This window comes from Ochlerotatus camptorhynchus, unplaced genomic scaffold (genome assembly GCF_037179485.1).
Source record: "Ochlerotatus camptorhynchus isolate MF236.1 unplaced genomic scaffold, CSIRO-AGI_Acam_v1.1 ptg000257l, whole genome shotgun sequence".
NCBI classification, from domain to species: Eukaryota; Metazoa; Arthropoda; class Insecta; order Diptera; family Culicidae; genus Ochlerotatus; species Ochlerotatus camptorhynchus.
Window position 1 is genome coordinate 1,917,620 of NW_027040747.1, and position 22,991 is coordinate 1,940,610.

Here is a 22,991-nt window from a genome sequence, read left to right on the forward strand (position 1 = left end):
GAAGTCTTGTGGGACAATCCCATAGGCCTTGTAGAAAAAAAAAACTTGTGAAACAAGCTTAGAGATCATGAGAAGAACAAGATCATATGCCTTGTGTAACAAGCCCAGGGTATTGCGGAGCAAATTCAGAGATCCTACCGAAGCCTCATGGAACAAATTTTGAGGCTTCAAAAGCAAGTGTCTGATAGAACTCTGATAAAAAGTTTAAGTGACCCTTCGGAATAAATCCACATGTATTTTTAAATGAGACCAAACTCCTTGTCCGACAGGTTCATAGGTCTTGTGGAACAAGTTCAGAGCCCTTGTGGAAAATCCTCATGGAACAATTTCAGAACACAAGGTCAGAGGTATTCTGAAGCAAATGAAACCAGACCTTACGTTTTGTGGGAAAAGTCCAGAGAACTTGTGGAACAAGTTAAGAGGTCAAGCACAGAGGCCAAACAAATTTAGAGGTCTCGTGGAACATGTTCAGAGGCCTTGCGGAAAATGTCAAAATTCTCATGGAACAAGTTCAGAACACAAGGTCAGAGGTATTATGAAGCAAGACTTTACATTTTGTGGGAAAAGTTCGGAGATCTTGTAGAACAAGTTGAGAGGCCTTGTACAACAAGTTAAGAGGTCTTTTAAAAAATGCCAAAATCCTCAAGGAACAAGTACAAAGCACAAGGTCTTGTGGAACAAACACAGGGACCTAATGAAACATACTCAGAGGTCTCGTGGAAATAGTTTAGAAGCCTTGTGGAACAAGTTCAAAGTCCTTTTGAAAAACGCAAAATCCTCACGGAACAAGCTCCGAGCACAAGGTCTTTTGAAACAATACTTTACGTTTTGTCGGACAAGTGCAGAGACCTTGTGAGACAAATTAAGATGCCTTGTGGAACAAGTTAAGAGGTCTTTTAAAAAATGCCAAAATCCTCAAGGGACAAGTGCAAAGCACAAGGTCAGGAGTCTTGTAGAACAAACACAGGGACCTAATGAAACAAACTCAGAGGCCTTGTGGAACTTTTTTAGAGGTCTTGTGGAACAAGCGCAGAGGTCTTGTGGAAACTGCCAAAATCCTCATGGAACAAGTCCAGAACACAAGGTCAGAGATCTTATGAAACAAGACTTTACGTTGTGTGGGATAAGTCCAAAGACCTTGTGGAACAAGTTAAGAGGTCTTTTAAAAAATGCCAAAATCCTCAAGGAACAAATGCAAAGCACAAGGTCAGAAGTCTTGTAGAACAAACACAGGGACCTAATGAAACAAACTCAGAGGCGTTGTGGAACTTTTTTAGAGGTCTTGTGGAACAAGCGCAGAGGGCTCATGGAACAAACGGAGAGGCCACGTGGAACAAGTTCAGAGGTCTTGTGGAAACTGCCAAAATCCTCATGGAACAAGTTCAGAACACAAGGTCAGAGATCTTGTGAAACAAGACTTTACGTTTTGTGTGATAAGTTCAAAGACCATGTGGAACATGTTAAGAGGCCTTGTGGAACAAGTTAAGAGGTCTTTTTAAAAAATGCCAAAATCCTCATGGAACAAGTTCAAAGCACAAGGTCAGAAGTCTTATGGAACAAACACAGGGACCTAATGTAGGAGGTCACGTGGAACAAGTTCAGAGGCCTTATAGAAACTGCCAGAATCCTCATGGAACAAGTCCAGAACACAAGGTCAGAGATCTTATGAAACAAGACTTTACGTTGTGTGGGATAAGTCCAAAGACCTTGTGAAACAAGTTAAGAGGTCTTTTAAAAAAATGCCAAAATCCTCATGGAACAAGTTCAGAGAACAAGGTTAGAAGTCTTATGAAACAAGACTTTACGTGCCAGTGCCTTGTAGAACTTACTCAGAGACCTTATGGAGGTTCCACAGGTCACATGGAACAAGTTACGAAGCATTAAAAGACAAGAATCTGACAGGAAGTTTTGTGGATAGGTCGCCTTTCGAAATAGGTCCAGAAGTTTTATGAACACGGCCAATGAGATCAACCCAAATTTGAATTCAGTTTACTCATAAATCGCAAAAAGTGCAGGTACTCAGCGATGAGTAAATTTGCCTCATGTCTTGGGAAACTCATTCTCTCTCAAATGGAACAGTACGAGCAGAATTGCTTGCATAAACTCAAGCCAGTTCTCGACCGAAATCCTGGAAACCCTTCTGAGAAAGCTTAGGTCACCCAGTGGGTTTTAATAATTGCCTTACTGGTGGATCGGGGCGGCCACTAAGACTGGTTTCGTCTTGCAGGGGCCTGGATGACCACCAGTGTAAGATTACTCGGTAGGCCTTAGTGACTGCCGTAGTTCTCTGGTTGATCGATCTGGGCGACATTGGTGCCGATGAAGATAGCTAGTTACTTTGATGGAGTCGTTGAGTACGAATTTAAAAGTCCCCCTTATTTTGTGAGTCACGTGACTCTCTGTCACCGGTCACAATCTCGGGAGCTATTCAGGAGGACTCCCTAAACCTGAACATTGAACAAACTCAGAGCTTCTTTACAAATGAATCGGGACAAGCGTCAAAGCAGGATCGTCAAAGTGAAAGCCCCCAGGCATGTTTCAATTTGACCATTTTGGACGACACCACTACTACCAATACATTTATACTTTCCGAAAAATTCTTCAATAAATTTTCCTTCGTTTATCTTTGTTGGTGATCTTCTCAACTTAGTCTACAAGTAATTAAGTGGAACATTTATCAAAATTGTATCATATAACGTGTGTACTGCGGCTTTTCGCAAGTCGGTCCCATAGTCGTTTTTTGTCAAAATTGAGTTTTTCAATCACCCATATTTAACAACTTTGTTCTGAAAAAGTTTGGAAATTGGTTGTCCCATCACATAAGAAGCAGAAACAGAAGCAAACTTAAAACGCGATTTTCTCGACTTGCGGATTTCTGCTATGGGACGGACATGCGAAGAGCGGCAGTGTAGATGTGTCAATCGATGATGACCAATAAGACGATGATGGAACAGATGGTCTATTTCTGCAGCAGCGCACTAAACAAGTGGAAGATTAATTTAGTGAATAGATAGGTACCTGCTTGCTATCACAAACCTACGTGAAAAAAATGTCCCTCGTGCGGCAATGCTAGTTGATATCAGCGGAGTCAACAAGCGGAAATCTATCGGTAAACGAAACCAACACTCTCTTTATCTTATCGTGTTCGGAGTGAAAAACCACGCTTGCAGCCAATAATATTGATTTGTTGGGAATCTATTGCATCATTGAATTGTTCAGAACATTGAAATTTATGTTTAAACTGTGTTGAATCGCAAATCGCTTTAACTACTAAACAAAGTTATTAAATATAAGATTAGATTCGTTATTCTTGTTATATATTCCTGATTTGGAAAAAAAAATACATGCGCCTTCAGCATCATTATCTTTGCTCGTTGGATAATTATAGGATTAGAATTTGATTAGTATGCTTGATAGCAACTAAATAGCGAACAACACCAAAACTGATTACAAAACTATAAATTAACAGAAAAAAGCAACTTTTTTTTTTTTTGTTCTATAAATTTGCTGTTTCATTTGGCGACGGGGCGCGCGAGCGGTTCATCTTATTTCCTTTGGGGAGCAATGTTAAGCCACGCGAGTGAGACAGTTTTTTTTGTTTGTTTGTTCAGAAAAAAAAAAAATTGTAACTCAAAAGAAACAACTAAAACGCATAACGAGCGTGCAAGCAAACAACTCAAACCTCATTCGCTCCCTCTTCAGTCTTATTTTCTTTGTTTTCGTCGTCGTCTTCTCCCGCCGACGCAGCCTCCGTCGCCGTCACCTGGCTCTGCTGGTCCTGCTCGGCGTCGCCGGTGCCATTTTTCTGCTGATCTTCGCTCACCTCGCTGCTGGCCTCCACTGGGGCCTTCGGGGCTTCTATCTTGAGGAACACTTCCAGATTGTCCACCTCGTTGGCCAGGTCGAAGTCGTCGTAGTCCCCGCAGTACTCGGCGTCGTTGAACATCTGCGGGGGAAGCGCATGCCGCGGGTTCTGATCGCTGATCGTCGCTCCGTTGTGCTCTGCGTTTTTCTGCATAAAGTCCTTCTCCGCCTCCTGGCCCGGCTCTGTTATATCGATGATCGTGTAGGTGATGTGTTTACTGTCCAGGATCATAGACACCCGCTGCTGTCGCTTTTTCACCTGGTGTGGAGGGAAGAGAAAATCGACATCATTAATCGTCGGTTGTTCGAGGTATTCGGAGAGCAAATTTAACGTGAATGTATTACGGCGTTAAGTTTAATTACAGGAAGCAACCGAAAAAGACTTCCCTCTCATAAATTCAAGATTTATGCGCTGTTCAATTCCTTATTTTCTCCCTAGTCATACTTCCGCCCAACTGAAAATCATTACAACCAAATGAACACCCTTTGTTTTCTCGTTGATGGGTCAATGGAAACTGTCGAGTCGACATTGAACTTGAAAATATAACATACGAATATACTACTATACTGAAATGATGACAAATGAAATTCACAGTGACCTCCCACACATATAAATGAACTTGTTCGTTGGTTTGTAAGGGGTTACACACCAAATTGTTTCGAAAACATTCACCTACACGGACGATGAGATCGACTCAAAATTGAGTTTTTTTTTTTTATCGTGTATGGGTTGAAGGCTCAATCGTGTATGTGTGTGATGTATATTTTGAATATTTGATGACATTTTGCGTTCAGTTGCGCATGTTTTAGAAAATTCATTTAGTGACCAACCACACTGGCTAAAAGCGAAGACATCATATCAAGAAGACTGACAACTTTGCCAAAATCCAAGCGACAGATACAATAGAGCTGCGCTTAAGTGAAGGTGGAAGCAACGCATAGAAAAATGAGCAAATACACAAACCTTTCTTCTGAGGATGTTATCTTTGCTATCAAATTCATTCGAAGCATTTACCTTTGAGCGGCAGATGACGCGATTTTACATGTCTCATACTGGGGGGGGGGACGTGCTGTCAAATCAGCTTACTGATCATCTTGTATGAAACTGGTTCCAAACGTAAACAAACGCTGTAGGTTTCTTATGGCTTGTTTACGTTTGGAACCAGTTATGCGAGGTAGGCGAAGATTGTTCGTATTTGACAGCCACCTCCCCCCCTTGGTCTCATAGCGTTTGTATGAGAAAATGGAAGAGTTGCCAGTATTCTTGATTTGTTGACTTTTAACGAAGACACTAATAAAAAAAATCATTCAGAATATCATGTATTTTTTATTCAAATTTCATATGATAAAAATAATAGCATTGATCTGGAATAGATCGGATTGAATTTTATAAAACTTCGTTATCTCAGTTGCTGAACAGCTTTTATATCTTCGTCAACTTTTCATAAAACTCTACTTCACTGAAGACGGATGCAACCCCAGAGCGTTATTAATTTCTTCCTTCTTCTTCTTCTTCTTCTTCTTCGCATTTCAAGCTTATTGCATATCGCATATTAGCTTATTGAGTGCTCTCAGCTTAGTCTTCTAGATGCACTTCCACAGTTATTAATTGAGAGCTTTCGATGCCTGTACCATTTTTGGTATAATTGTGTGGAAAGTCCAATCATACTTCTATGCCCAGGGAAGTCGAGAAATTTTCCAACCCGAAAAATTCCTAGACCGGACCGGGAATTGAACCCGGCCACCTCCAGCATGGTCTTGCTTTGTAGCTGCGCCTTTACCGACTGAGCTAAGGGAGGCCCCTTCCTGTTATATTTAATTCCTGGTCCACTGTGCAGTGGGCGACGGGGGGACCAGACAAATAAAAACAACTCAAACTTAAGATGAATTCGACTAAATTTTGCAAAAACTGGATTTGCTCACAAAATTAGTCAACTTTTCCGAGCTGTTTCCAGGAAAAACTTCTCGAATATAAGGAAAATCGACGAACATTTTACTCAGGCTAGGGGTATTCTAATAGACTGAGTGAAATATCTATATATTTTCGTCATAGGGCCCTATTATTTAAGCCGAGTCGAGCGTCACTTCTGGTCACTTAGACCAGATATTGGTATTACGAAAGTAATTATTAACGGTTACCAGAAGTGACGCTCGACTCAATTTACATAATAGGGCCCATAATGGAGAAGTTTTTCCTGCAAAAGCTCGGAAAATAAACTTTTTGCAAAATTGAGTCGAATGCAACTCAATTTTGAGTCGATCTTGTCGTCCGTGTCCGTGTCGATGGAACATTAAAACCAATGTTACTAAATTTAATCTGATGATTTACAAAAAATACAGTGGACATTATCGTCATCCTGTATTGGTCGAAAACAGAAGACTTAGGTAACAGGTCACAACCTTCAGGGAATAAGTCCAGCGCGCACCAAAAGCAAATTCATTCAATTTCGGTGGGATGCTCAACCTACAGAACAAGATCAGTGAACCTTAAATAGAAAGTCCACAGCATTTAATGTCAATATTTCAACAACGAATCGGGATGCTGTAGACGACTCGATACGATTTGAGTTTTCCGTATTCAACCGCCACCACTGCATGATCCAATCCATCCTAATTGTTCTTGCCTTCCGGTTCCTAGAACACTCCATGTGCGTAGTAACTGAATGACTTCTGACCGGCATCGATAGCAATCTGAGTTCCTCTAATATATTTAATTATATAATTATATATTCATATATGTTTCTGAAATACACAGTCAAACAGCCCGCAATGTTGTGAACAACTTTAATGACAGCTGTCCAGCAGTGCTCCCATTTGATTTAATGAACAATCCAATGCCTACGAGATTGTGCCGAATCTACTTTCGGCACACTGTGCTGAGTGACTTACCCCTTGGACAAAGCTAAGGTTCTGATCGGTACGACAATAAATCATTCCTAGTTTAACCACGAAGGTGGACAGTAATAAGTGTTTAGTTAAAAAAAAACTCTTCGAAAGCAAATGAAAAGTTAATTTATATATACAAAACAATGCTGGGATATGGGAGGGACCATTAGGGCACCCGATTGAAGCGATTTGAACTGGGAGAGTGGTAATGCCAACATTGCGTGAGTAAAGGACGAGCTCTTCTCCCCACTCATTGGGGCATCTTCCTGTTTGAGGACTCGTCTTTGTGTCCAATTGTGCGATCATGCTGCTGGAAGTAGATTCTTTACTGCCCCGTAGATGCGTATAGGCGACTTGCCTATCGATCCACCCAATCCGTTTTTGGCAACACTTTAGGCACCCATACATCTCCAATGTTCTTCTAATTTAAACTCACACATTCAAGCCGGTCTTCAAGTATGATACACGTCCAAAGCGTGCCAGACTGATATTTCCGTTTATAGCGTGATTGATTGATAGTTTCAATTAGGACTAGGGGCGCAAACCGCCATGTATGGTGGATAATTTATGGTATGTTTCAAGCACGATTCAATTTTATCTCCAGGAAGGTCTGCATTCTCGCCCAACAGTCGGAGCAGTTTGAGTGAATCAACGAAAGTGTCTGGAAAAGAAATCCACGTCGCTCCGCTATTCGCTTAATTCTGCAGAAACTATTCCCAATCGGCAATCGTCAACCATCATCCGGCGGATGCTGCGGAGGTAGCCAAGGAGGCCGTCCCATGAACGGTAATGGTGAAGGTTTCCGCGGTGGCGAGCGCCCCTCGGGAGGATCCCGTGGCGGAATGGGCGTGGAGGTTTCGGAGGAAATAGTTGTTCGTTCGATTGGCAGGCCAACAATGGCGCCTCGCTACGTACACTGAAGTGGACCAGTGAAGAGCTGACCCCGTTCGAGAAAGATTTTTTACAAACCAACGGAATTCATCACGAACCTCTCGGAGACAGAAGTCAAAGGATATCTGGCCAAACTAGAGATCACACTCAAGGGCAGAAACAAACCAAAGGCACATACAACGGACCTGTGCGTACACAAAACCTCTGCATTGGGCACTGGATTTGCACTGGACACTACAAATGGATCATCTACCTATCTACACACGCCTTCACGGATTTCGAAACACTTAACCATGCAGCTTCGAGCGAAATGTCAACAACAACATCTCACAACGGTATGGAACCCACTACAGCCAACGATGTATCCAGTCAGCTGTTTTTTTTCCCGAATTCACGTCAACGGAAACAAATCGACCCAAGAGATACACTCGACGATCCCTGGGTACACCCACGATCAGATACCATCGCCAATCTTCACGGAACACAAGTGATCGGTGGAAGATTGGTTGAGTCCCGTTCCATTTTCGGCTTTGGTATGTAGGAAGCCACGACGAAGGAGAGCCAAGGATCGAGATAACTCACGGAGGGTATTCGTATTAGACCGTATCTCCGCTATCGCATTCTCTCAAAGCAAGATTGGTTCTACGATGACGTCATACCTACGGGTTCTCGCTTACCACGGATCGGATGGAAGCGGGTAGCTGCACCTACTTAGCCAGGTAAGCAGCTTATATGCATATGTCTAGCCGAGCTAGGCATTACATACTGTGAAACTAACACTAACCATTCATTTTTGGAAATCAATACGTCATCACCGTTTGGCAAACTGCCCTCGAGTCAACCCTATACGGAGCACTTTCGCATCAAATTGAGCTTTCTACTACTACGAAGGAAGGCATGCAGCTCATGGATCAGCTGATCGTTGGAAGAGAAATTCGATTTGCGCTTACCCCTGATACCATAGTTAACGGATGCTGCGGAAAGCCTTCTTGGACAACTTTCGTTGATGTGGATGCAAAAGCAGGGTGTTTGATGAAATGTTGCGTGAATTAGCTGGAGTGCTGATTTATCCTTCAATCCAATTCGATCGCTAGGGGCGTTCGAATGGTATCAGACACAAGGGCGTTTGATTTTCCCATCACGATTTAAGTACACAGGATGCTCAATCCTATATCCAAGCATGCACAAGGGTGTCTGTTTAGTACATCACGGTTTGAGCGAATCGGTGTTAATTATTAAATCCAAGGATAAGACACAACGGTGTCTGGTTGCCAATCCCAAGGATGGAGCACAACTATATCCCAGGCTAAGACGCAAAGGTGTGTTCTAGCCAAACCCTAAGGTTCGAGCACAAAGGGTGTTCGAACCAATTCCAAGGCAAGGACATAAGGGTGTCCTCTAGCCATTCCACGGTTTGTGCACATAGGGTGTGCAAACTCATCCAAGGCATGGGTAAATGGGTATTCAAGGCCAATCCCCAAGGACAGAGCACACAGGATGCTCAAAATCAAACTCCAAGGATTGGGCACACAGGGTGCCCAAGGATATCATACACCGGCTAGAACATACGGATGGTTCACCAGCCAAAATTGTAGGCACTAGGGGTGTGTCTGCAGTCTGCCATTCGTTTCTAGGATTATTTTATTTTAAACATCCAGGAACAGGATTAAGGTGTCCTGTAAACATCACCAGGAGGCACTAAGAGTGTCTGAAATCAACCGCTAGGATGACATGCATCTTTTCTGAAACTCCATCAATAAAATTCGAAACCGTTACTAGTCCAATGGTCCTACATTGGCTTGGATTAGCATTCAGATATTCCAGATATTACATGCAATCTTTTCCCGCACATTTACTCGAATTGAGGATTTGCACCGAACACGGACATGGATTAATCACTCAACCTGATGACTTCTGAGCCCGGAGCGGTTCCACGATGGTAAGTAGCGAAGCAAAAGACGTATTCTGCGAACCAATTCATCATCCCATGCGTGCATAGTCAATCAGGTAAGGCTGCAGTATATGTCCTACGAAGCTAGGCATCATTCAGAAATTACATACCTTCCTCATTACCGGTTTTCTAATGTCGACCTACAACCAGGGCGTCACAATATCAACTTCAATCGACCAAATCGATGCGACGAAGAGACTGCTGGCTTTCTTTTTCTGTTAAAGTCGAACAGCTTCGCAGCATTCTAGAACCTCAGTCGGCGTGCACAAACAAATGTTCAATCGCTTGTCTCTCTTTCTCCCGTCGCTCCATTGGTCTTCCTTTCAAGCTTCGGTGAAACGGATGAGCGAAAGAGCGCTCGACTTTGATAGTTTTCTCTTTCATGAAACACATCAACAGAGGTTTCATGACGTATATGACGGAAAATGAAATAACACATTTAAAGCATTTCTCACGTCAAAACACTTGAAGATTACACGTCATATCAGTGCTAACATTTGAAAACGGCACAAAAGCCATTTGTAAACAAATGGTTTGTGGGCCCTTTACTCACTACTTGAAGTACACCCACGCGACACAACAGTAACATCGGGTAGGGGAAATTTTCCCCTTCCTGACGATGCTGTTGGTTTGCGTGGGCGTTCTTCGGGTAGCGAGTAAAGGGCCCACAAACCATTTGTTTACAAATGGCTTTTGCGCCGTTTTCAAATGTTAGCACTGATATTTTTAATTTATCTTCCATTCATATATTTATCTAAAAAAAAATGATCGAAAACGGGACATAACGCATTTTAAACAAATTGAAAGAGCGGTGATAGAGTGTTCGTGAAAGGGGATTGAAATCCATAATGAGGTTTCGTTTAACTAGAAAATCGACGTTAGTGACATTGAAAGCGATGAGCAAAGCAACGATGAGAAGTTCCACAGCCAGCCTTTCCTTCTAAGCGTCCTGCTTTTTTATTTTCGTTTCTTGCTGATAGTCTAGCTAGGCATTATAGAAATGAAGTGTCGAACACGTATGTATGAGAGAAACAAAACACGAGTTCATTTTAGAGCTTCGAAATTGTAGAGCCCTGCCTACAACAGCAACTAGCGAGTTTCATCCCACGGAATTGAGGTTGACGGAACCGAAGGCCTTCCAATGGGCGCATAGTGGGCAAATCACGAAAGGCTCATCAGTCAGGGTACGAACCACAAAGGAAGGATCGTGATCAAGGATATATCTGAATACCGTCGATAGGCAAGAAACAGGATCCCCGACGGTGCATGATAGCTAAACTATCATCTCGATAGCTAACGGAACGGATAGTGGAGAGCAGTACGATACTGTCATCAGTGGCAGATGCAGGTCTTCGACGGTGGGTGAGTTGTTAAACTCAACTTCAATACACCAATTCAAGTTCTACACTTTGGACCAAGGATCAGAAAGGAGATTACTACGATAATCAAGGATAGGAAGGAAGGATTATTCAGAAATGGAGGACATTTCAGGGTGGGTGAGTAATACTCACTGAGTACGTTCAGGAGTAACCTCACCCTACTCTAGCTACGCCACTGTCGTTTGTACAGAAACTCTCCCCAATTCTAACCACGTAGAATCAGACCACTAGCATCAGGCATTTGACCATTCACAAACTTACCACCAGCCACCCAAAAAACGTCGCATTTAGGTGCACTATTTAACGAGTTTTGTCATGGAAATCAATCCATTAGGGATGAGGTAGATCATCCAAACTGAATTTAATCCTTCTTGAAGCAAACCAAGGTTAAAGATTTAATTGAGCCACACCATACAATACTTAGTGTACTCTGGTCTGGAGTATAAAAGTATAGCTATAGAGTTAAAAGTGATAGCTCAAAATGTATTCTCCATGTTAAAAAAAATCTCAGCATAGCTGATCGTCCGATCTTAGATCAGAAAGCTGCAAGGGTTGCCACAATATGGCTTGTAATTTCAAAAAGTAAGTTAAAAAAAAGTTGTTGAAACAGATGCACATAGAGCATTCCATAGGTTATGTAATATTACTTAGTATGGTGTACACAGAATGTGCTAACAAATTCAGATCCATGGATGTATCTTCTTTTCGGAATTACCTCACTATTTGATACACCAGAATGAACTGCATTGCCCAGACAACCAGAATGCACGTATATTCAAAGTTGTTTTCACGATATACAAACATATATACAAACCAAAAAATCGTATAGAATGCAAAGAAATGGCTTATACGTACAAAAGTGGAGGCCATATACGTGCAAATTTTAATTTAATTTTAAACGACTAGATTTAACATCATATGCGATTTAATCTGTAATAACAAATTCACTTTGAAAAGTCTTACGATGTAATCCGATTTGATTTGTGATACAGTACGACGGAAAAATGAATCATCGCATATAGGTAGGAAATTTATATTCTATACGATTTAACTTAAACATAATGCGATGCATGCCATTCTTATATGCGATTTTGACTTAAACTGTAGCAATTTACGACAGGGTCTGCACATTGTTATACGGCTTCTGGTTGTCTGGGTGGTCAATTTACAATCTGTTTTTTAGAATGACTGACCCAAACTTGGGAACAGCTTCAAATTTACTTGTTTTCTTGCCTTTTAGGGGTTATGATCAAAGCTATTTTGATACTGTACCTAAACAGTTAACATTTTCTTAATCTAGGGTACAACAAAATACGTTATAATTGGAAAATCCCATGTGGAACCTAAATAAAACCAATGAATTCAGTATGTATACGATTACCCCAAGAATTACTCATAACTGTAGCTACTCAGAATTATTCTTCAGTAAGTCCAACAAAGCTTCGACTCTAATTTCCGTAACATTATGCATGTGCCAACATCGGATAATAAATGTAAGCCCTGAACATTGTATTGAGGATACACGTCGCCTTTATTACTATTGCACCATTGAGACACCCCTCGGCCGTTTTTTTGCCATCATCATAGAAAAATACTTTCATCGAAGATCTTGTTTACTACCCTGCCCTATACTCCCTTGTACACACCTATCTCTCAATGACCACTCGATCTAGCTGAATTACCCCCTCGAGGAGATAATTAAAATGTATATATGGGTATTTACCTTGCCGCACAGATCTGCCAAATCTACCGCGAGACAGTGCGAGAGGGAGCGAATTTCCTCTCCGACGCTCCAAACATATGTACATACAGTAATCCCTCCATTAATGTGGTAGGTGGTACCGCCCACCAACCGCTGTTTCTCGGCTGTCCTTCAACCAATTAAAACTGATTACGCCAACGGTCAACCATACACTTGTCACCTACAGAAAATCAGCTCAATTGATCGGGCGCTGGGTAGACGGCACCACCAACCGCGCTATTCGGGGGATTTCTGTATGTACATAGTTCAGTATGGAGACGCCCGGTCCTGTACCCCTAGACCGAATACAGACTTGATCGTGGTGAGAAGGTGGCCTTCGCGTTCTCCTCCTAACCACCCACCCAGAGTCCACCCGTTCACGAAGGTTTTCTGTAGGCGGCGTCGTTGTGCGATGGGTACGTACCTATAGGTAAAGTACATTGTGAATTATTTTTCGCAGGCAGTAAAACTGTCTCTTTGTCGTCTTCTCATCATCACATCTAGACTTTTTTTTTTGCCGCCAACCAAGATCTTTGCCAAGGTCAATATTAAGCCCGTCATTCATCGGATCGTGGCACCATATGGCACTGGTTTGCTGGTATTTAGTTGCTTGTTTGATGTGTGAGAACGTAGAGGTGAGACACGATCACCTGATAGTGGGGAGGAGCAGGGGAAATTTGTTTACTTTCCCACCTGTAGAGTGTTGGGATGATGTTTTTTTGGCACACGTTTCAGCAATGAATACTGCTGCTGCATCATTTTGGTGGTTGGGGGCTTTTGCCTTCTACCGCGATTTATTATTTCAACGATCATTTTATGCGCGATTTAGGGGGAATAATTTCACACGTTCTCTTCGTTTGTGACCGAATTTCTGATTGGCGGAAAGTGCATCGCCGAGCAAACTGCGGAGATCATTGTACCTTCTATAAAAATGTGTGTCACAGATCGGACCCGTGCCGTGCGGTAGAAAATTTTCGAAACTCGAACAAGTTCCATCGTTCCATTTCGGTGCCTCCGTCTTTATTTATAAAGGTTGTTTTGGCACATTCAATTTTGGCATAAACAAACGTCCTTTGTGGTTTTGTTATTGTAATTGCAGTTCGATAAAACGATGGGACGGTTTAGTGAAATTTCACTTTCTTCTGACACATTGTGCAAAAAAGCGTAGCATCCAACCAAAACTGAACCGGGCCCAAGCGGTACACATATTACGAAAGACACAATGTAAATTACGATTAATTGCTGAACTGTTTATAAATAAATCTCACCGATAGAGAGTGTCGTATGGCGGCGACTTTCCGTCAAACAATTAGCATCAACACGTTAGCGGTTGTCGCTTCTCGGGTATGCGATCGTAATTATTATACGGGATTTGATGCGACAGATATGGAGAGTGCCGAGAGATATCTTGATGACATATTGGTAATTTTTAAGCACTTAGCACTAATCCAGTTAGACGTTTGGCATCAGCATTCTAAAATTACAGACTAAAACTAGCCACCTCCCGAGCAGGAGAAAATAACATATGAGTACTTAATTATGTTCCTGATACCAATACTTTGTAAATAACAAAAATTGATACTTGGATGTGTTGTATTGTTTTGGCATTGTATTTGCTGAATTTGGCATTGGAATGATATTTAGGGGACATTTTTTTTTAATGTTACCTCTTACCATACCAATTTAATGACAATGAAGACAGCCTTAAAAGATAGATCAACTACCTGCATGAATTTGAATTTTGACGTAACAACATTCTCTTGATCAAGGCAACCTCTGAGTATCGAAATCAACATTTGTTTTTTTTTCGTTCGTGGCTGGATGTTCATTATCGCCTGTGTTGTAGTCAATATTAATATTCGTCTTCATCTTGGTGGGGATGATTTTGAGGATCAAATGCAAAATGATTATTTTCATTTTACACAAATATAGCGCTGAAGAACTTGTCGTGTTGGTATTTACACATAGAGAAAGATGGCAAATTATTGCTCGCTGAATTGATGATAATATCGAGGTTTTAGGCTCTGGGGTCGACAATATTCAAAATAATATTTTTGCCCAAAATGAATAATTCAAATTATTTGACTATTTTGCTGAGTGATAATTTACTGTCACAAGCATAGCATAGCATAAACCATGTTGCACAATGTCGTAGGTGGTACGAGCTCCAAACTGTTGTTAAGAAGGAGACCCACCGTCATCCGTTGCTGTTAGATAGTAATTTGTGATTAATTGCTACCTCTTAGATAAAGGATGTGTCTCCCTCCAACAGACCAGAGCTGTCCTGGCCACGTCCATGCATCTGGTGAGGAAGGGGGAGGAATGTTAGTCCGACACTTACTTAAGAGAGACGCAGAGAACTCTACGACCCCTCATAAGTGATGAGTGATAATTTACTGTCACAAGCAAACTGTAATGAAATGATGATCAAAGAGTGCTGTGCTTGTACAAGGAAGCGAAAAAAAATTCCTCCCGTCAATTTTTTGGATTTTGCGTTGTTCCGGACTTTTTTTTAACAGTAAAGTAATATTGGTGACGAACAGATACTTGAATTTCCTGAATCGAGTTCCACAGTGTGCGGATTGTGTCGGACGGTGGCCAAGAGGTGTTTCAAGACTACATTCGGGACATTCCGTGCAAGCTCTACCACAAAGTCTGGAATTTCTTGAATTTCTCGAAGTTATGAAGCTATTGGAAATACCGTTAATATCTCTGAAATTCCCTAAAGGTCTAGTTCTTTGAGGTACTTGGAAGTTCTTTAAAATGTCAATTTTCTTCAAGTTATCTCCACATTTCTGAAATTATTATGACTTCCCTAAAGTTCTCTGGATATCCTGAATTTTTTCAAATTTTCTTAAAAGGTCCTGCAGTTTCCTGAAGTTTTTGGAACCACTTTAAAAATCCTGAAGTTTGCCTGAAGTTCACAGAAGTTTTCAAAAAATTTGCGGAACTTTCCTTTTGTTCCCGCAGTTTGCCTATGAAACTTTCTGAAATTCTCAGTACCGTAAAACGGGGTACATTGATAGTTTTTTTAAAGTATATTCTAAATATTTTTTACAGCAATGCCTTTTTTTCAAATTTTATATTTTTAAAACAAGTACTGATGATCCAAGAGTTAATTCGTTAGTAATATGTTGAACGAAAATTAAAGCATTTGCACTATTTTTTTTAGTTTTGTGACCGAGCTTGAGTATTTTGATTTGGGGTTACTTTGATAATGCTCGATGAATGTAGAAAAAAATGACTGAAACTCAAACAATTTAGTTCTTTAAATATGAAACTTTGAATGAATATACAATCAGGAAACTTCATAAGCAATACGAATACAACATTGAATTTGTGATGGCTATAATGTAAATATATTTCATAAGTGATGGTTTGAGTGCTTTTTCAAAAAAGCGAAAAACACGAAAATGGTTTTTAATATTTTTGAAAAATATGTAACACATACTATCTAAAAACTATATACCATATCAACGGAAATATCCTAAGCTACAATATCGAACCAATGTTTCTTATTTGGAAAAAGCGCAGAGAGTAAATTTATTCTTTATATTATAATATCAAAGTTACCCGCATTATCAAAGATACCCCGTTTTACGGTACTTCTTTTCATTTCTCAGACCCTCCTGAAGATCTCTATTGTTTTCTGAAGTTTACGGAACTTTCCCTTATGTTTTCCTGATGATGTTACTGGAATTGTTCAGAAATTAATGGAACTGTCCAGAAGATCTTTAAGATTCCCTTTAAACATGGATCTTCTGTTTACTATCCTTAAATTTTCGGAACTTCATGACGGTTTCCTCTATTTTACTGAAATAAATGGAACTGTCATAAAGTTCTCGAAACGAACCTAAAGTTTTAGGAACGTCGCTCAAGTTCTCACAGTTTTCGTGATATTCATAGAACTGCCCTAACATTTTCAGAACCTTCCCGAAGTTCCCGTAACTTACTCATAGGTCATTAAGCTTAAATTTTCCTGAATTTAATGGAACTGCCCTGGAGCTAAATTTTCCTGAAATCAATCAGAACTTTTTCTTTCGACCAATCGAGCTTGATATATTCACAAGCTAAAATATGTAATCTAGTCATCCAGATGGGCATCCGAAAATGCCTTTTTGCATTTTGGTGCGCAACTTTTATAAGATGAGCATAAGAAGATCGATATTTCGATCATTATTACGAATTGACCACTTTTATGGATGTTCCAAATCTCCCAGAGGACAGTTTCGTGACCAAAAGTGTGCGCATGCTGGTCCCAGATTCAAGTTCATTCATGTAGCATCAGAACAAGCGAATTAAAAAAAATCGCTGGGCTATTCGGATCTTCCGGAGGACCGTTTCTTGCGTACCTGCAGTGTTGGCAAAATCAGCAATCAATTGATATTTTTCCGCTCTTGGAACAAAATATCATGCTTGATATTGATTTTACAAGCTCCTTTGATATTGCGAGACTATTCACAACGTGCAAAAATCAAGCTGAGAGTTGACTCGACACAAAAATGATTCCATTGCACGTCGTTCTCTTAGAAAGAGATAGTATAGTTTGATATCTCTTTTTACTCTTCACCGATGGCAGACACGAAGTGACTGCTGCCATCCGTTATGGAAGTTTCGGTTGCATTCGGGAGTAAAGCAGAAATCATGAAACTCAATCTTACCACAGTTTGTTGAGATTTGCAGCTGATTTAGCTTGATATGCCTAACTGCGATATCACGGCTTGCAAAATCAACCGCAGTTGTTTCCTCGTTGAGTTTTGTTTACGAAAATCAAGCGTGATCTTGGGCGTTGGTGAGATTTGATTTTTTGATATTTTCCCAACACTGCGTATCTGTGTCTGTAGTTGGATCTTAACTAGCATTGGGCGATCTTGAGGCAAGAATCGATCTTAGTGAATCAATTTATTTTTTTTGAGAATAATCGATTCACCGATTCAATCAATCATTTTGAACCAATCTTTTTGAATCGATCTTTTGAATCGATTTATTTTTTCAGTTCAGTCTAAAGTTGATATTACGTTACATAAGCTATCTTGTTATGACATTTAACTTATATTAGTCAGTTAGTGTGATGAGCAAATTCCGGCAAAAAAAAAGTTAAGGGTTGTGTCCACGACCGCATTGTTGACGTAGAACTACGAGATTGTTTTTGATGCTCCATTCACTAACATATTAATAACAAAATAAATGGTTTAGAAACTTAACTCCAAAATTAACAATTTATTATTCAAATTTTTGAAATTGGGTGTTTATTGAATAAATCCTAAAATTAGGATAACCTTTGGCCGCTTTCTTGTTAACTCGACACATTCGAACGCGTTCAGCAACGTGCCGCGTCTGTTTCACAGGTTTCCCAGCCTCCTGGTCTTTCACGCGCTTCCGATAATCGCGGGGATATTTAGCAGCCATGTGTTGAGACATTTTGAAGATTTTTACAGAATATCTCAATAAACACTTGTTCCACTTCGAATATTGACTCTATCCAACGCGGAGTGTAAACACTGAAGCACTTACTGTACCAAATAGAATTTTTCAGAGAATGCTATAATGCATAATCACGATGGTGTTTCAATATGATGTCTGTGTTTGGGAAACAACCACAAAATGAAATTTTGATAGTCTTTCTTTAAAAAAAAATCACACCTTCAGCACACCTCGTGTTTTCTCGAAGAGCAGACCGGAGATTCGTTTGACACCACCACGGCGAGCCAGACGACGGATGGCGGTTATCACGACGAGCCTTGGCGCCTCCTTTACCAAGACCTTTTCCTTCTTTGCCACGACCAGCCATTGTTGCTTGTTGGGTAGAAGAGTGGACTACCTTCCTACTGCTGCTATTGATGCTTCTGCTGCCTGCTCACCACGCCGTCCGAAGCGAAAACGAGTTGAGACTAGACAGCAGCGCTCTGTTATATCTTTTTAGGTTAAAGCAGAATGATTTACAACCAAATGGTACTCGATTATGACGACTGGTTTTGGGAAGAACGTTTATTACATGAAAACAGTGATACAATTATCACTTTCTATTTGTACATTGAGTAATGCTTGATATTTCCACTTTTCCAATAGTGTCTTGTTGAAAATCATCAGTCGAAAGCATTGCTTTTGATGCGTAGAAATATTTCTGATCGATTGGTGATAGAATTGTTGAAATTGGTCCAAGGGCAGCTGGGTTATTAATGTTCAAAATCTTTCATAATTTTGTTACATGTTCCATTTTCGGTTTACATAAAGTGTATCCCCCATATAGAAATCACAGACGTAGTCCTACGTCAATATTTCACTGAGATCTCAGCAAAAGTGACATTTTATTGCTGAGTCTCGGAGCTGAATCTCAGCAAACAAATGAAATGTTTGCTGAGATCTCAGTAAACCTTTTTTTGCCGAGATTTGCTCATCCGAGCTCGGTAGAAAAACGAAGTGTGTATAAAACAAAACGATTAGATGGTCGGAGTGTAAAAACTGGTACTTACGGAAACTATTAAATTAAAATATCCCAAAACTCATCCGAGAGGGATCCCAACAAAGCTAATAAGGTTGTCCACGAGACAGTTGCGATCAGCTGACTTTTTTGTTTACCCAGAACTTTTGACTGATCACAGTAGAATTGGCAGTTTATTCTCATATGAATTTCTGCTTTGTTTATGTTTACATTCAGCACCATTAACACCAGATCACTCACGCACTTAAGATTTCTAGCTGAAACGTCTCTTGGATCACCTTATTGAGCCATGCGTTTTGCATTGAGCCGATTTCGATTCTGTGTGGTTCCACCAGTTTTAGAGAATAACCTCTCTCACAGAGCGAGGCGTGGGACTTTCTCGTGTGAAAGACAGAAGTGGAAGAGAATGTGACGTACTATACGAGAGCCGTACAGAGAGACGATTATAGAGCTTTCTGATGTTTAATCAGTGCACACTACTGTACCATTTAAATCGAATGAGCGCAAGAGGGAAACACAATTAAACGTCAAAAAATCTATAAACGTCTCTGGAGCCCCAAACTTTATCTTTCTCGTTCTTGCCAGATATGTTGATAGAGACGCGCAATGAAAATTTCTGTCGAAACAGCAGCATAGTTTTTGAGGGATCTGGCAACCAAGAGTGGCGCCACAATGCTGTTAAGAAAATTTGAACGTTCGACCGGAACTGAATAAAAATGAAATGCGCGGCAACATTTTACAAAAATAAAACGAAGACGAGACATGACAGTCGCTCCATGACAGTATAACTTTTGTCATGTTTTACTGTTTTGCTTGCAGTGCAATCATTTTTATTACCATAAAACTAAATAAAACGTTCCAATTCGAATTCACTAATAAATGTTGTATTTAATTGCATCAGCAATAAATAAATAAATAAATAAATAAATACAGATATCAAATATTTCGTGAAAATAATTATCATCATTGAGAACAATACTCCTCTCTGGTGAATTGAGCGAACAGTAATGTTCATTTATTTTGCTCGTTTAGTTCAGCGTTTGACGGTTCGCTTGGTTCTTCTTGCTTCAGTCTATGCGTGTCTCTATTTTTTTTTCTTTGTGTTGTCCTTATTTTGGACGGCTAAGACCGCTCACGGTCCATCTCGCCACTGTGGTTGTCGTGTTTCGTGTTTAGTGGTTTCTTCGATGTTGTATCGTCGGTTTCAGTTTATGTTTGGATTTTTGTTCGTTTGATGAAAGCTACAATTTCTTTCAGGTCCGTCTCGTTGTTCTCTTTTAGGATGGTGGTCAGCGGTTTGCAGTATTCTATCACGGTATGCTCTGATCTTTCGATGTTGAACTTGGGGCAGTAGTATAGTAGGTGCTGTAGGTCTTCCGTTTCGTCGCACAATTCGCAACTATCGTTTATTTTCTACCCCCACTTGTATCTGCGCTCCTTAGTGTTTGTGTGTCCTGTGCGTATCCGCCCGATGATAGTCTTCTCTTCTGTGTTCAGGTTTAATCCTTGGAACCAGATTTTTTTCCCCTGGCGTTTCCATTATTTCCAGGTGCCATGTTCCTTTCTCCTCAAAATTTTTCTGTACGATGTTATCCAGTCGTCCCAGATTTCAGCTTTCGCCAGCAGGATGGCATCGGGTAGTGTCAGGGAGTTGTAATTTGTTTGTGGTCCTTAAATGGCTCGAACCGCTTCTTCATCAGCCTTCTCGTTACCCGGAATCCCTTGGTGGCTGGGAATCCATTGCAGCTTGATCTTGTGGTTCCTGTCTTGTTTCAGCAGTTTGACGATTTCCCACGCCAGGAAGTTTTCATTCTGCTTCCTTCTGTTTCGGATGGTTTGACAGGCTCCCTTGGAAACTGCTTTGTGATATTTTTTCTCCTTTGCGAGTTCGATGGCCGAGCGAATAGTCAGTAGTTCGGCGTTGGTGATGGTGTAGTTAGGGTTGATTTTCTGCGTCAAAACTTGCTGGTCTGTGTAGTCGTACACCGCCAGTGCCGTTCCCGTCGTTGATTTGGATGCATCCGTATAGAGGTGGTGAAAGTCTTCATAGTGGAGATTCTTTATTTCCAGGAATTTTAGGTTCCAGAACTGCTGGCTGTAGTTTTCCTTTTTGTTTTGGTGCACAAACATGTCCTCTTTGATGTTCCTCTCCAGTGTGTAGTCCGAGTACTGCCGTCTATTCAAGAAGGCTATTTCGCTGTCTTTCGGGTTCATTTGGCATATGATGTAGTTGAATTTGACGGCCATTTCCGTCCAGTAGGATCCGTTTCCCAAGTTGTTCCTGATTGAACGATCGGAGAAAGGCTGTAGCTGATTGGTGTGGTAGGTGCTTTTCAGGAGCTCCTTCAGGGTGAGCAGCTCCCTTAGGATGTCCAGCGGCGTCTGTCCGGTTTCGGCGTGGATCACATGGATTGGTGTGGTTTTTAGGTAACGCATAGCGCTGCGAAGGTACGAGTTGTGTACAGTTTGTAGCTTCTGAAGGTTTGTTTTGGCCGCATTTCCGTATATTTGAGCTCCATACTCTAGTCGGCTGCGGATGATGGCGTTCCCAATCTTGACTAGTGTGTTCGGGTTGGCGCTGCTGCTGCGCTTCCCGAGCATCTTTATTATTTTTACTTTTGCAACTGCTTTGTCTCGGATGTCCTCGATGTGTTTTCTGTGTGTGAGAGTCCTGTCGACTGTGTATCCCAAGTATCGATGAGTGTTGTTCAGGTCCACGTTCTCTCGTCCTATCCTGATCCTTACTACACTGGTGTCTTTTCTCGTGAAAGCGACTGCAGCGCTTTTGGAAACGTTGATTTTGAGTTCCAGTCTGACGAGCTCGGCTTGGAGCTGGGATAGATAGTTGTTGGCTTTTGCTGCTGCATCTTCTGGACTGCTGCCGGTTGCCGCCACCGCAAAGTCATCCTCGAACTGGACGAGTTCACATCCTTCGTGTTCTATCCGGTGCAGACCACTGGTGTAGAGGTTGAAGAGGATGGGTGACAGTGGGCATCCTTGGGGGAGGCCTTCGCTAACCTCTCTGTGAGCGTCTCCTTCGTTTGTTTGCGTGTCTCTATTTAACGTCTCTGGTTCTTGGGGTTCTTGCCTACTGAACTGTCACACTGGTTGTTTGCAGAATTCATGTTCAAGGTAAGTGATGTGCAAAGGTGAAGACAAAAAAAAATCAATAAATAAAATAAATAAAATTGCAAATGCAAATGCACTGAAAAATTTGTTTTGGATCGAAACAAAAATCGAACGAAAAGGATCGATCCAATCGATTTTTGTCGAGATCGATTCAAAAAATCGATTAATCGAACCAAAAGAATCGATCTTTTGTGTTTCGATCCAAGATCGCCCATTGCTAATCTTAACCTTCAATCTTCAGTCTTCGTGGTTAGGTATATTAAGATCAACTCCCCGGCAAGGTGACAGATAATCTTAGTTTCACGTACCCACTTGCAAATAGTAGATGTCGCCACACAACGTAAACAAAGGGACTGCCCTTCACCGCCGCAATGGTATTTCTCTATGGGAAGGCAACTTTTTGTTTCACCATGTGTGGATGTCAAGCAACAAGCAAGAATGCCATGTGAAAAGAGCGATTTATGATTTTCGTGGTGAAATGAAATAAATCCAAACAAATTGGAACAGATTGATGGAAGTTTTTCTTATATAATCAAATAGAAATAAAAACACATTGGTTAATTCTATTATATTTTGCTCTTGAATATTATCAGTCTCGAGAATAATGTTTCTGAGCATACTTGTGCGGTGAAGACTTGCAATAAAAAGCCGTATTATTAAAAACAGTTTACTTCCCCATCTTTCTATTGAGGGTGAAAAAAAATACAA

General features: G+C 40.9%; 1 protein-coding gene across 1 annotated transcript in view; it reads right to left on the reverse strand.

The window, feature by feature from the left end:
- Sh3beta overlaps positions 1-22,991 on the reverse strand; it is a 57,688-nt gene that overhangs the window by 17,600 nt on the left and 17,097 nt on the right. Inside the window, exon 2 of the mRNA XM_065226691.1 lies at positions 3,683-4,123. Coding sequence (XP_065082763.1) covers positions 3,683-4,123 — 441 coding nt within the window. The remainder of the gene's footprint in view (positions 1-3,682; positions 4,124-22,991) is intronic.